General features: G+C 39.8%; 1 protein-coding gene across 2 annotated transcripts in view; it reads right to left on the minus strand.

The window, feature by feature from the left end:
* Positions 1-11,142: 11,142 nt before the first annotated feature.
* Positions 11,143-12,700, minus strand: part of armc4 (armadillo repeat containing 4) — a 50,968-nt gene continuing 49,410 nt past the window's right edge. Inside the window, exon 21 of one of the 2 annotated variants that reach the window (XM_024280626.1) lies at positions 11,143-11,397. In XM_024280626.1, coding sequence (XP_024136394.1) covers positions 11,257-11,397 — 141 coding nt within the window. In that variant the 3' untranslated portion in view covers positions 11,143-11,256. The remainder of the gene's footprint in view (positions 11,398-12,700) is intronic. The other variant, XM_024280625.1, reaches the window with a different exon arrangement.

Genomic DNA, 12,700 nt, shown 5'->3' on the forward strand with positions numbered 1-12,700 from the left:
AATTCTTCCCCTACGGCTTCTTATTTCCCTTCCAACTGTAGGGACATTTGAAAGGGGTAGGGTTGTCCAAAATATTTTTTTAAGGGCTAACCCTCACCGCGGAGGGATGCAGAGCCCTCCGCTATGGGGGTGAACCGCATCAGGCTGCACCGCGGAGGAGAAGCTCTTTTCTTCTCGTGGGTGTGCTCTGAAGCACAGAAGTTTACATTTAAATGTAAGTTATGACATTTTAAAGTTATAAAAGTGATGTTATGTATTTTCTGAGCGCTAGAAGCTCCATGCTAACTATTGATGATGTCATCGAGTGGGAGTGATGTCACTATTTTTCCTTTACTCTCCGTTTGGAGGGCTAAAAGTGGAGGTATGGGAGGAATTTGGATTTGGTCATAACAGTCTGATTTTACATGTTACAAACCAGGTTAGGAGTTACAGGTGTTGTTAATGTGCTAACGTGGCTAACATGTAGCATGTTAGAAACATTCTAGAAGCACTGCGAATGTCTGACTGACTGATTGGATTTATTTCAGACTCTTTTGTCTCACTTAATTTGGCTTATGTATGACATAAGTTCAAAAATAGGTGTGCCTTAATATGGAAAATATAGTAAATTTATTCCAGATTATTCTGAGAAAACCTGAAGAACTGGTGATAAAGGAGAGTTATTTTTTTTTGGGTATGAGGAGATGCATCAGTTTGACAGTTTGACTTCTTCCTGTTTGTTTTTCCCACCAGTCTGATAAGGTAGAGAGTTCTGGTTCTTCCTGCAATCTATTAAAAAAACAGATTTAGTGGTTTGTGGTGGAGCGTTGTCATTCTCTGAGGAATCTTGCCTCAGCTGGACAAGATGACCTTTCAGCAGCACAAATCCACTCAGAAATGTTGAACAAATGTGGGGATTTGGAAAAGATCAAGCTGAAACCCAGATTTACATTCCACAGAGAAACTGGAGTGACACTTGGAGACAAAAAAAAATAAAAAACATAGAGGAGAGGAAAAACTCCAAACATCCTGAACAGAATGGGATTGGTAACAGAAAAGAGGATTCACAAATAGGACCGTCAAAATAAGACTTTCAGCCTCTGAGGTTCAGAGTGAGCGCTCCAACAAGAGTGGAAAACTTTTAAGACAGCTTACAAGTTTCCAGGAGCAGATTTCTTTGGAAGAACAGCTTGGATTTAACAAAAAAACAGTGTATCTAAATGAAACAAACATTTCAGAATCAGTGTTCTTTGGTCGAATAAACTCAAAATGACACCGGTTGGTCCAGTATGACCTGAAACACAGCAGCAAATCCCCGTCAGAAGGGCTAAAATGCAAAAAAGTGTATTTATTGATTGTAATTACACACCACTGTACGACTACAAAAACTAAATACTGTGTATTTTGCAATGGTTTTTAATAAAAAATGAAGCTTATGAAGCATGTGGATGTTGTGGCTTATTAAATGTAAATGAAAGAAGGTACGAAATACTGTACATGGTAAATGACTATAAAATATTTACTTTTCTAACAATGCAAATATTTCCTTTTTAGGTCCCAAACATTTTAGTCAGAATTTGTTCTAAGTCCAAATTCTCTCACTACTTCCTATCCTCTAAAAGACTATATAATGCAGGGTTATCTAGTGCCCTGGATCTTGATGCACTTTTTTAGTGTACCAAATTCAACGTCATCGATTGGTCAAACCTAATAATTATAACATTTTTATGAAGAATATTTATTAATTCACTCTGCTCTCATTATGAAAATGTGGATCGTTTATAAAAAGTATTTTTTTTTCAAAAGACAAATAATTCAAACCTAATGCATTGTGATCTGTATGCACTAATCTAGTGAGGATCGATTCACACTAGTTTTTTGCTGAGAATTCTGGGAAATTTTCAGGCACTTGATGTTGAAAATCTAGATTTGGATAAAATGGCAAACACACTACCTAATGCACTAAAGGGTTAGAACAAAATTAGAGATCTGATGATCCCGAACAAAACCGTGAACATACATGGTTCTTAAGGGGTAAAATCAAGGTTTAAATTCTGGATGTTTGATTTCTTCAAGAGAACTCCAAGATGATTAAATTATGTACTGGACAGGGTGAGAGTTCAAAAGTGTTAGAAAAAAATAAAGTCACTTCAGTCTTTTTTCTATTTTAGGACAATTAGACAACGTCAGTAAGCAAGGCGAGTTCATTTGTGTAGCTCATTTCAATTCAAATTGCTATACATAAAACATTTTTAAAAACAATCAAGAGAAATATTAAAGGTGTTATAATTAAAATAAGATTCAAAGAAATTAAGAACAACTTAATTTAAAACAAGCATAGATAAACAGTGAAGACGTAAACGTTTGAATACATATTAATCAAATGAAGCTGAGAACAGGTGAGTCTTTAACCTGGATTTAAATACACTGAGTGTTTCAGCAGATCTAAGGTTTTCTGGAAGTCTATTCCAGATCTGTGGAGCATAGAAGCTGAAAGCAGCTTCTCCATGTTTAGTTCTGACTCTAGGAACTGATAAAAGACCGGATCCTGATGACCGGAGAGGTCTGGCTGGTACATACTGGGTCAGGAGGTCAGTCATGTATTTTGGTGCTAAACCATTCAAAGCTTTATAAACCAGTAACAGAACTTTAAAGTCTATCCTCTGACAGACAGGTAACCAGTGTAAAGACCTCAGAACTGGACTGATGTGGTCTACTTTCTTGGTCCTTGTGAGAACCCGAGCAGCAGAGTTCTGAATAAGCTGCAGTTTCCTGATGGATTTTTTTGGTAGTCCTGTAAAAACACTGTTACAGTAATCAAGTCGACTAAAGATGAAAGCATGCACTAGTTTCTCCAGGTCCTGCTTAGACATCAGATCTTTAATCCTTGAGATATTTTTTAGATGATAATAGGCTGATTTAGTGACTGCCTTAATGTGTTTATCAAAATTTAAGTCTGTGTCTATCACTACACCCAAGTTTCTGGCCTGGTTGGTAGTTTTTAGTTGAATAGATTGAAGCTCTGTAGTGACGTCTAACCTTTTTTCTTTAGCCCCAAAGACAATAACCTCAGTTTTGTTTTTGTTTAATTGAAGTAAGTTGTGACACATCCAGTCATTAATGTCCTCAATGCATTTACCAAGAGCCTGTACAGGGCCTCGGTCTCCTGGTGTCAGTCTAATATATATCTGTGTGTCATCTGCATAGCTATGGTAACTAATGTTGTTGTTCTTTATAACCTGGGCCAGTGGGAGCATGTAGATGTTAAATAGAAGTGGTCCCAGGATGGAGCCTTGGGGCACTCCACAGGTAATTTCCTTCACAAAATATTCCCTGTTTTCCAAGTATGTTTTGAACCAGTTTGGTTCTAGCCGTGGGATTTGGCAATCACTCTCACCATTCACCAGTGCGCTTGTTGGAAGGCCACGCCCCTACCACCTAACAGCTGCCTCGGTATAGTCTGTCAGTCAAATGCTTCCAACATTCGACGAGAGACCACATTCTTATTTTGAGGCATCTGGTTGATCAATTTATAACTTGGAATACTTTTATTTCAGGAAAATTATTTTGAAAAAAAGACTTCCGATTAGGGCTGCACGGTGGCGCAGTGGTTAGCGCTCTTGCCTGTCCAGGGTGTACCCCGCCTTCGCCCTTCAGTAGCCGGGTTAGGCTCCGGCACCCCCGCGACCCTGAAAGGGAAGCAGCGGTTAAGAAGATGGATGGACTTCCGATTCGGGGGAGGGGTCATAAACAAATCAAGCAGTTATAACTGGTTTTGATTAATCATAATGATAATAAAAGCCTTGAAAACTTGGTGTGAACTATTGATTTGAGCTGATAAAGATGCGTTCTGAGACCTCCTCAGATTCCTCAGACGTCTTCTGTTTCCTGACGTTCCAGTCTCTTTTTTTTAAGCTCTTCAGAGGTTTGCACTGTGTGCTTTCAGGGGCACAGAGAGGATTTCTGCTGTCAGCATTCATTAGCGGTATCACGCGGGGCCTTTGACGATATTAAACTGCGCTGGTTCCTCTGAGCAGGATGAGAGAAGGAGAGTCGGGGTCCTCTGGCTCGAAGCTGAAGGGGCTCTGACGACGTACAGGGGAATTTGCGGCTGAGAACAGAAGCCGTGTTCAGCTCCCAGTGAGGGCTGCCCTGTGTGCGCCGGAGCTGTGAGAGGCCGTTGTGTGCACGCATGTTTATGATGGCAGCAACACAAGCAAACCACGCTGCTGCTCTGCAGATATTAGCAAATGTTCAGACATGGCAGGGAATGGAAAAGCCACTTCTGATATTTGGAAAGGACTGGTGCTTTTTTATGGCTTCTTTTATGAAATATTGGGGGATCTTTTAAAGGGAGAAACAAAAGCATTGGTGGAGCTGACATCAGCACAAACATACCATAAAAGGAGCGATTTGACTTTTATTACTCTGTAAACCCAAAATGTGAACAGATGCATTTCATAAATAGATGAGTGATATTATTTTGAAGGTGTGACGCAGCCCAGCAGACAGAGGCTCCCCAAAAACAGGGATATCCCCACACTATTTTAGCTTGAAGGGATGAGAAGTGTGGGAGCTTGAACGGTCACCAGCGAGGCCAGAGTGGGACGTAATTGCTGTCCCCGCTGAGGCGTGGAGGCACAACCTCTAATTTCCCTTGAGTGATGTCCTCGTGTTGGATATCGAGCCAGAAAAAAAAAAAAAAAAGGGTGGCAGTTTGATTTCTCACAGGGGTTTGTGGCACGACTGTTCACTCCACTGCGGCTTTGTGACCGACGAGTCCACGGGGAAAAGCTCCTGAAATCCATCCTCCTGAGCCCCGGCCCTGCTCCCCACAGGGTTCAACTTCAGGTTCAGAGGGGAGGTGGAAGGCTAAAACCAGGCGTTTTCTCCTTTAATGTCCTGCTCATGCTCCATTTGCTGAAGGTAAATGCTTTGAATTCTCAGGTTTTACAGACCAAAACATGACGGAAGTACAATCAAGTCTGAAGATAAGGTAAATGGAAAAATGCTGAGGTGCATTCACTGGCTGAACCACCTTTAGCAGCAGAAACATGAAGCAAAAACCTCCTTTTCCCATCATTGTTGAGCAATTTCATCCTTTTTCTTTTTTTAATCCCTTTTTAGTTCTGTTTGTTTGAGCGTTTTTGTCCACCATGATTAGACTTTTAATATATTTCATCTGAGAGCAGGTATGAATGACATCTTGATGTACAGAAAATACTCACTGTTTCCTGATGGATCCTATGGCTTTATAAAAGATGTCGCTGGTGACAGTTCTGGTGTTAAAGGGTTAAACTCAGTTTTCACAAATGTTCCAAGAGGAAAATCGGAAAATCTGACTTAACACTGACTAAAAAACAAATTATATTGGACTTTTTTCAACAGAAATGTCAGAGAGAAAACCTTCAAATGTTTAAAACATCTTTTCTAAAAATGTATTTAAAGATCCACTTTAATGAAAATCAAGTTTTTTAACACAACTTTGTCGCATGTTTCTCATGATAGAGGAGCACTTTTGTTCATATCACGTTGGATTCGAATTTTTTTTTTTATTTTGGCTAAAAATGTCATAATTAAAAGACCACTGAAAACGATTTTACCACAGATAAAAACATTGTTTGATTGAGACTTTAACCCTTTTGACTCAAAAGAAACCAAATCATGAAAAGATCTCATTGAAATGCTGCATTATTTTGACATATTAGTAAAAAAAGTAAAAAAAAATGAGAAATTATTAAACAGAAACATCCAACCCTCTTTTTCCTTTTGTCAAGGATCCTACAAGTTCCCTCAAGTTAAGTTTAAGACTTTTTTAGACTAATTTGAGCTCATGCACGTCAAAAATTAAGACCAATTTTTCAGTCTATTTCCGATTTCATGATCAAAACTGTAGCTTCTTATCTTGTTTTTTTGTGGCCTGTGCCATGATGCTTTACAGAACTCTTCCTTTACTTAATTTTTCAAAATGGTGGTGTGCATTAGTGCAGAACAGCTAGTTTTCTCCCAGCATACTTATAGAGTTTAATCAAAATATTTTAGATGAAAAAGTAATTTTTAGACTCGAAATATAAACTAGAGAAGTTTCAAGCAGCACAATTTATACAACGTAGATATTAAAATTCAATAATTTTTATATAAATTTTAAGGTATTATTAGCAATTGCAAAAATTCAGTGTTTTAAGAGTCCAGGAATTGATGATGCATCAGTTCAAATAAATTCATTAAAGTTGGGCCGTCGTTTAGTTTTTCTCTTAGCTATTTGTGTCTTCATTCTATTGAGTTTTAATTGAGTTTTTTATGGTTTAATTGGAGTCATCTTTAAAAACTGTTTGAGATAATGTGTTTTTGTTTCTGTCTGTGTCCACAGCAGATGGTCAACTTAAAGTTTCTTCCAAATCCTTTTATTTGGAGTCATTTCTCCATACAGTGACTCAAGAGTGAGCTCAGTACGGAGGATTAAATCAGTTTAATCAAGTGTGATATGATCCTTATGAAAATGCAAAACCATACTAGAATGACCCAAACTAAATTGGGCAAACCGCATCTTGAAACATTTAAAAAGTATTAGATTTTCATGATTTCAGTAGAGTTTACAAACGTTTAGTTTGATTAGTTTTTCTGTATGGTCTCAAATTAGTTCAGTTGATGACTCAGCACAAGTGGATGCATCAGAATAGTCCTGCTTATCGTATTTTTTTCTGATTGTATCTTTATGTCTGCTTCTGATTCACAACAATATAAAAAAAGAAATACTCAAAAATTCAAAATTACGTTTAATTGTCTTTAGAAATGTGCTCCATTGTCACAAAAAATGAAAATAGGATTGTTAAAAACCCCATTTTTATTGGAGTGTGTCTTTTAGGAGTTAACCCATTAATCCCTAAGGTGCAAAATCTTTAACATACTTTATTTTTTTTAACTATTAGCATGATTAACGTCATTCCAGCTGATTTTGAAGGAGAAAAGCGGCTCGACGAGCCGCTTTTCTCCTTCAAAATCAGCTGGAATGACCTTAATCACGTTAATGGTTGGAAAGTTAAAGTAAAACAAAGAACATAAACACTGAAGCTCCAGAGTTAAAGGGTTAAACAATGTTTTTGTGTAGTTTCAGTGACAGTCCCAGCATGCTCTGGTTTAGAAGCAACATCTCTGAGTGTGCAGCACTGATTTGGAACTCACTCAAATGCTCTGTATAAATTCCATGCAGTAATAATAACTCATAAATTCATGCAGTGTAGGCACAAGCGGACAAGAAATGTCTGCAACACAATGGCTTGTTGTGTCTGGAGCGAAAAGCTGGATTTTTCCACAAGCCATTTTCAGATGCTGAGATATTTATTATAAATAGTAAAATATGTTTTCATAAAGGAGCTCATTATTTCTGTTTGTAAAAGTGAAATCTCGTAGATGCCTGGCCCGCTGGGATCGTCTGTGTACCCGAGCGTTCGCGTGGCATTTATTCAACAGCAACTATAAAAGATCCTAATAAAGCTTTTTCTCCAAAACTTGTTTTTTCGTGTTTGTTTGGTTGCTGAGCACCTTCGCTAGTCCCTCGTCTGCTCCGTCTGTGCAGATGATCCGGGATTGTTCAGGTTCCTGTTTGGGATAAACGACAGCTCGCCAGCAGAAGACAGTTGGCCTCCGTCACCGCCGCCGCCGCCACCCTCTCACACGTCTGCGGGCCTCTGATCCCGCGGCTCCCACTCAGCAGCAGGCTTTCATCATTAATATCATCCACGTGCAAAAACCAGAATTAGCCAAACGCTGCAAATATGCGAGTGAAAATCTTCATCACTCTTTGAAGTCTTAAAACACAACCAGCTGTTTGAAGGGGTCACAGGGGGAGCATGAATGAGGGGCGGGGAGGGCGCGTGTTAATGTGAAGAAGCAACTTCCTTCAGGAAAACAAAAGTGGGAGCTGACTGAAGGCAGACCTTCAGAGCCGTGGAGATTACGCAGTCGTGTTATGAGCAGATGACATGAGTGATGAGACCTGTTCTCTGTGGTGCTCTTTATTCAAACATTTCACCCTTACAAGCAGGCTGTCTAATGGAGGAAAAATGGGCAAACATGTTTGGGACACGTGGGTGACCCACAGCAAATACCATAGTCATAGATCGCTCAGTAACCTGTAGGATAAAAGTATTTCTATGGGCGTGCTGCAGGTGACATGTCGTACCAAATACTTTTTATTATTAACATGTTCTTGAAGCATTTTTCTCACAATAGACAAACTATATACAATAATTTACAATTAAAACTGCATTTCTGAGTATGTCTTAATTCAAATCGCATTGGATTAGAAAACTGGATGCTAGAAAAAGCTCAAACTACTGATGTAGTAGTGATGGGTCATGCTCTAAAAAACTCAATCGCACAGGAGGCCAAAATCCCAAACAAAGCTTAGGTCGCAGGCCAAACAGGATAAACATTTATTGAACACACTCATTTTTGCAACTTTAAAACTGTAGCTGTTTAACATAATTATGAACTAGATATATAGCATTACCTGTGATAATGCTAGTGTAAATGCTGTAAGCTGAATTGGCTGCTTGAGATGCTGAAACCGATAGCTGAAAACACTGAAGCTGATAGCCAGCTAAAATATTAGCTAAGTGCCAAATTAGCCTTAAAAAAATAAATAAAAAATAAAAAAAAAACTCAGGTTAGCCAAAACAGCTAACATGTAGCTGAAAAAAACAGCTAAACTTCAAAATAGCCTGAAAAGCAGAAAAAAGTCTAAATTAGCCCAAACACCTAACGTGCTAATATTAGCCTAACTCCAAAACAGCCAAAAAACTTAAGAAAGAAGCCTAGATCAGCCAAAACAGCTGGCATGGAGCTGAAATATTAGCCAAATGCCAAAATAGCCTAAAAAAACTTTTAAATGCCTAAATTACCCAAAACAGCGAGCATGTAGCTGAAATATTAGCTAAACCCCGAAGACACCTAAAAGAACTCATAGTGAATGCCGAAATAGTCCAAAAAGCTAGCAGAATGCTAATCGTAAAACTTTAACACTGTAACTTCTTAACATAATTATGAAAAATAAAAAGACAGGAATATTATTCCAGAATAAATCAACTTTAACCTTTAATACCTTTAAATATTTTACTCTCCATAAAAATATATTTTGTCAAGTTTATTCTAGTTAGAAATAAGCACAAGATAACATCGGGCCATTAATAACACTAAAATAAAATGATTTAAAGGGCCGGATATAATTATCTGGTGGGCATTATTTCTGAGAATCACTTCCTGGTTGGCAGTCAAAAAAGTCAACTCTTAAATGATGAGAGCATATTTACTTTTTATTTATATTTTTGCTGCGTGTTTTCTGTCTGCTTGGTCACACAATTTCTGCGTCAGGGATGTTGAATTTCAATGTTAAGTCAGTGGTACAGATGCCATCTGAGGTCCTCCGGTGCAATTTGAGCACCGGCTGCGGCGAGTTGGTCTGGCAGCAGCACGAGTCCAAATATCACAACATTGGCGAGGTCGCTGCGGGGCTGCCTATCATTTAATTCTTTAAAACAATATGTGAAAAGCCTAAGTAATAAAACGTAAACAAACGAAAAAACTAGCATTCCAACATTAGATTGAAATATTTAACAAAAGAATGGTTTGTAATGTGATAAATGCAAAGAAATGGGCAATTCTAAGGTTTCTCGCGTACACTACATATAAAAGCTTTTTTAATATACAAACCCTTATTTTTTGTAAAGTTATGGTAAAATAAAGGCCCACAATAAATCCTTTGTAAAGAGTCAAGAAATGAGACTCGAAAAAGCCGATTCTTTCCAGAGACATTACAAACGTTAAGCACTCGTGCTGTAGTGAATTGGGATTCTGACTCAAAACTGCATGACTGGATTGATCCAATATTGTTCGTCTTAATTTTTGTGCCACCTGAGGCTATAAACTCGCATGTGAGTGCACAAACAGAGCTCTCAGCGACAGAGAGGGGAAGGGGATGGGGTTGTTCTGTTTCAACAGTCCCGCCCACAACCCAAAATTGCATTTCTAATGAATGACGCTGTGCTTAAAATATGTCTTGAAAAAACGACAAAGGCTTTTTGGCTAAAAGATCTCTGGAAACGATTTTACAATAGAAAAAATATATAGTTGCTTTCAACAACAAATTAAAGTCCCATTCTAGAAAATTTTGATCTGCTATGAATTAGATTATGCCATTTTTAGCCCAAATCAAAGGGCCTGTTAGACCGTTTACAAGACAAATTGTCTACAGCGTGGTAGGAGTTCATCAGAAAATAGCTTCTACGTTTTGGGTGGGACTGATAGCGTGGACGTAACTGCACACTGATTTCCCATCATTCCTTTGTTTACACTGTCTCCCACTAGCTTACAGCCCCTCGTAACCCCAAGCTAACATTAGCGTAGCAAAAAATTAAAAACAAAAAAACCCCAAAACAAATGGCAAGCATTATCTGAGCTACCCAGCCGTAGAGTTTTGAACCGAGGAAAATGAAGATGTTCATGGATCTGTTTGTTTGCAAACTATATATAACTATAAATTTAGGTTTAATCATTTTCTTTGTGTCTTCTGTTATAAGGTTGAGCTTAACCTGTCTTCACATCAGTGTTTAACCTAATTTTATTTCTGCGTTGGATTGTTCCATGGGCTGCACGGTGGCGCAGTGGTTAGCGCTCTTGCCTCACAGCGAGAAGGCCCCGGTTCGAATCCCGGCTGGGACCTTTCTGTGTGGAGTTTGCATGTTCTCCCCGTGCATGCGTGGGTTTTCACCGGGGACTCCGGCTTCCTCCCACCATCCAAAAACATGCTTCATAGGTTCATTGGTGACTCTAAATTGCCCCTAGGTGTGAATGTGAGAGTGGATGTGTGTGTGATTGAGGCCCTGAGACAGACTGGCGACCTGTCCAGGGTGTACCCGCCTTCGCCCATCAGTAGCCGGGATAGGCTCCGGCATCCCGTGACCCCAAAAGGGACAAAGCGGACAAGAAGATGGATGGATTGTTCCATTCTGGGCTCACACATGTGGACTGGAGCACAGTTTAATTGACTCTGTGTAACCACTAAATGTACCAGAGTGTAATACTCCAAAGGGATGGCATCAACAAGGCTCAGGTTGGCTGAAAAAAGAATGTTTGGAGTCCCAAATCCAACACGAGAAACACAACTTTTTGCTACGTTTGTTTAATTCAAACTTGTTCATGGAAGCAGAAAGCTGAAGGCTCTTCAGGAACACATGAAGCATAAATTCATGGAAAATCAGCACAAACATGTCAAACCAACTATTGACACCCCTCCTGGGTCGGTCTGGAGATTCGGCTTGCCCTCCTGCATTCCATGGCTGTCATTCGGATGTTGCGTACGCAGCAGGCAGCGGCTTCCTGGACCTCCTCCAGAGTGGAGCCAATCATGGGAATCAGGCGCTAAAGAACATGAGACAGTTTGATAAATGTCTACAGTTAAACCGTCTCCAGTAGATAAATAGAGAAGGTTGGGCGCGTGTTGCTGTGCTCGCTCCCCCAGCTCCTGCAGGCCTGTGAGGATATACAGTGGCTAAGTGAAGCTCAGCTTCCAGCCGTCCTGGCACGCTCCTTCTGCTTGCATGCGTGTGTGTGTATGTGTGTGTTTTCTCCAGCAAAGGGCTTACAGCTGCATGCACACATGCCTCTGGAAGTTTGCTCAGATGAAAGTGGTGCAGGGCCGGCTCAACATTAAAAACCTGCGCATGAACCACACTCCTCGGCAGCCTTTCCGCCCCTCCAAAGGTCAGATTGTATCCGACTATTAGTGGCTTGTGTAATGGATCTTGTTAATCTTATTACAGAAACAAGGGCTTTGAACTTTCCCAGAAATCTCTCTGTTTGGAACTTTATATTTTGGCTTCGTAAAACGCGACGTTTAAAAAGATTTTCATAAGTTGAAAAGAGTTGCATCCCATGTCAGAGTGAGAGTGTTTCTTTTTTGGCGGAGCTTTCTTTGGTGTGTTTTATCTGCAGCAAAAGTACTGCATTATGTTTGGGGGGGGGCTCAATCAAAAGGCATAAATATTGTGGCGAAGAGGACGGTTCTAAATTTGTTCAACGTGTGCCGTTTGGTGAGATCGCGCTGGTGCACCGCAGAGGTTTTTTTTGAAGCCACACGTGCAATTATTTTGGACGATCTTGTTTACATCCATTATGAAGCAAAAGAAACATTACATCACCTAGCTAAACACTCCTCCTCCTCTGTAAGCCATCAAAGCTTAATAAACCCAGAACTCAGACATTTGGGGGGAAATTCATGAAGATTTTGTTCTGTAGGGAATCAAAAGTCCCAGACCGTGTTTGAAGATTGTCTGGACGGCTGCCTTAGTTTCGGCGCAACAATATGCAAGCTAGAACTGAGGACAATGGAGGCAAAGCAAGCATGGAGTTAATGCACGGTACTTCCCTTCCATCCAGCTCCCATTTGAAGCCCCGTACAGAGGTTGACCTGTGTGGGGGCTGCAGGATTTTGGGTTGTAGAGAGGAGCGGCGGAGATGTCACCGCCAACGCCTAAATAACACGTGCTCCTTGACATTCCGTAACTCTTCGACTGTTCACGTGATTACCATGAATGAGTCGATTCTGATGCAAAGAAAAGCAGCTTTTCAGATTGACATGCATCATATTACTAACGTAAAGGGTTGCATATCGATGCAAAGCTGCTTTTCTCCACTTCAGAATCCGCTGGAATTACATCAGTAG

This window comes from Oryzias melastigma, linkage group LG20 (genome assembly GCF_002922805.2).
Source record: "Oryzias melastigma strain HK-1 linkage group LG20, ASM292280v2, whole genome shotgun sequence".
In the NCBI taxonomy this organism is placed as follows: Eukaryota; Metazoa; Chordata; class Actinopteri; order Beloniformes; family Adrianichthyidae; genus Oryzias; species Oryzias melastigma.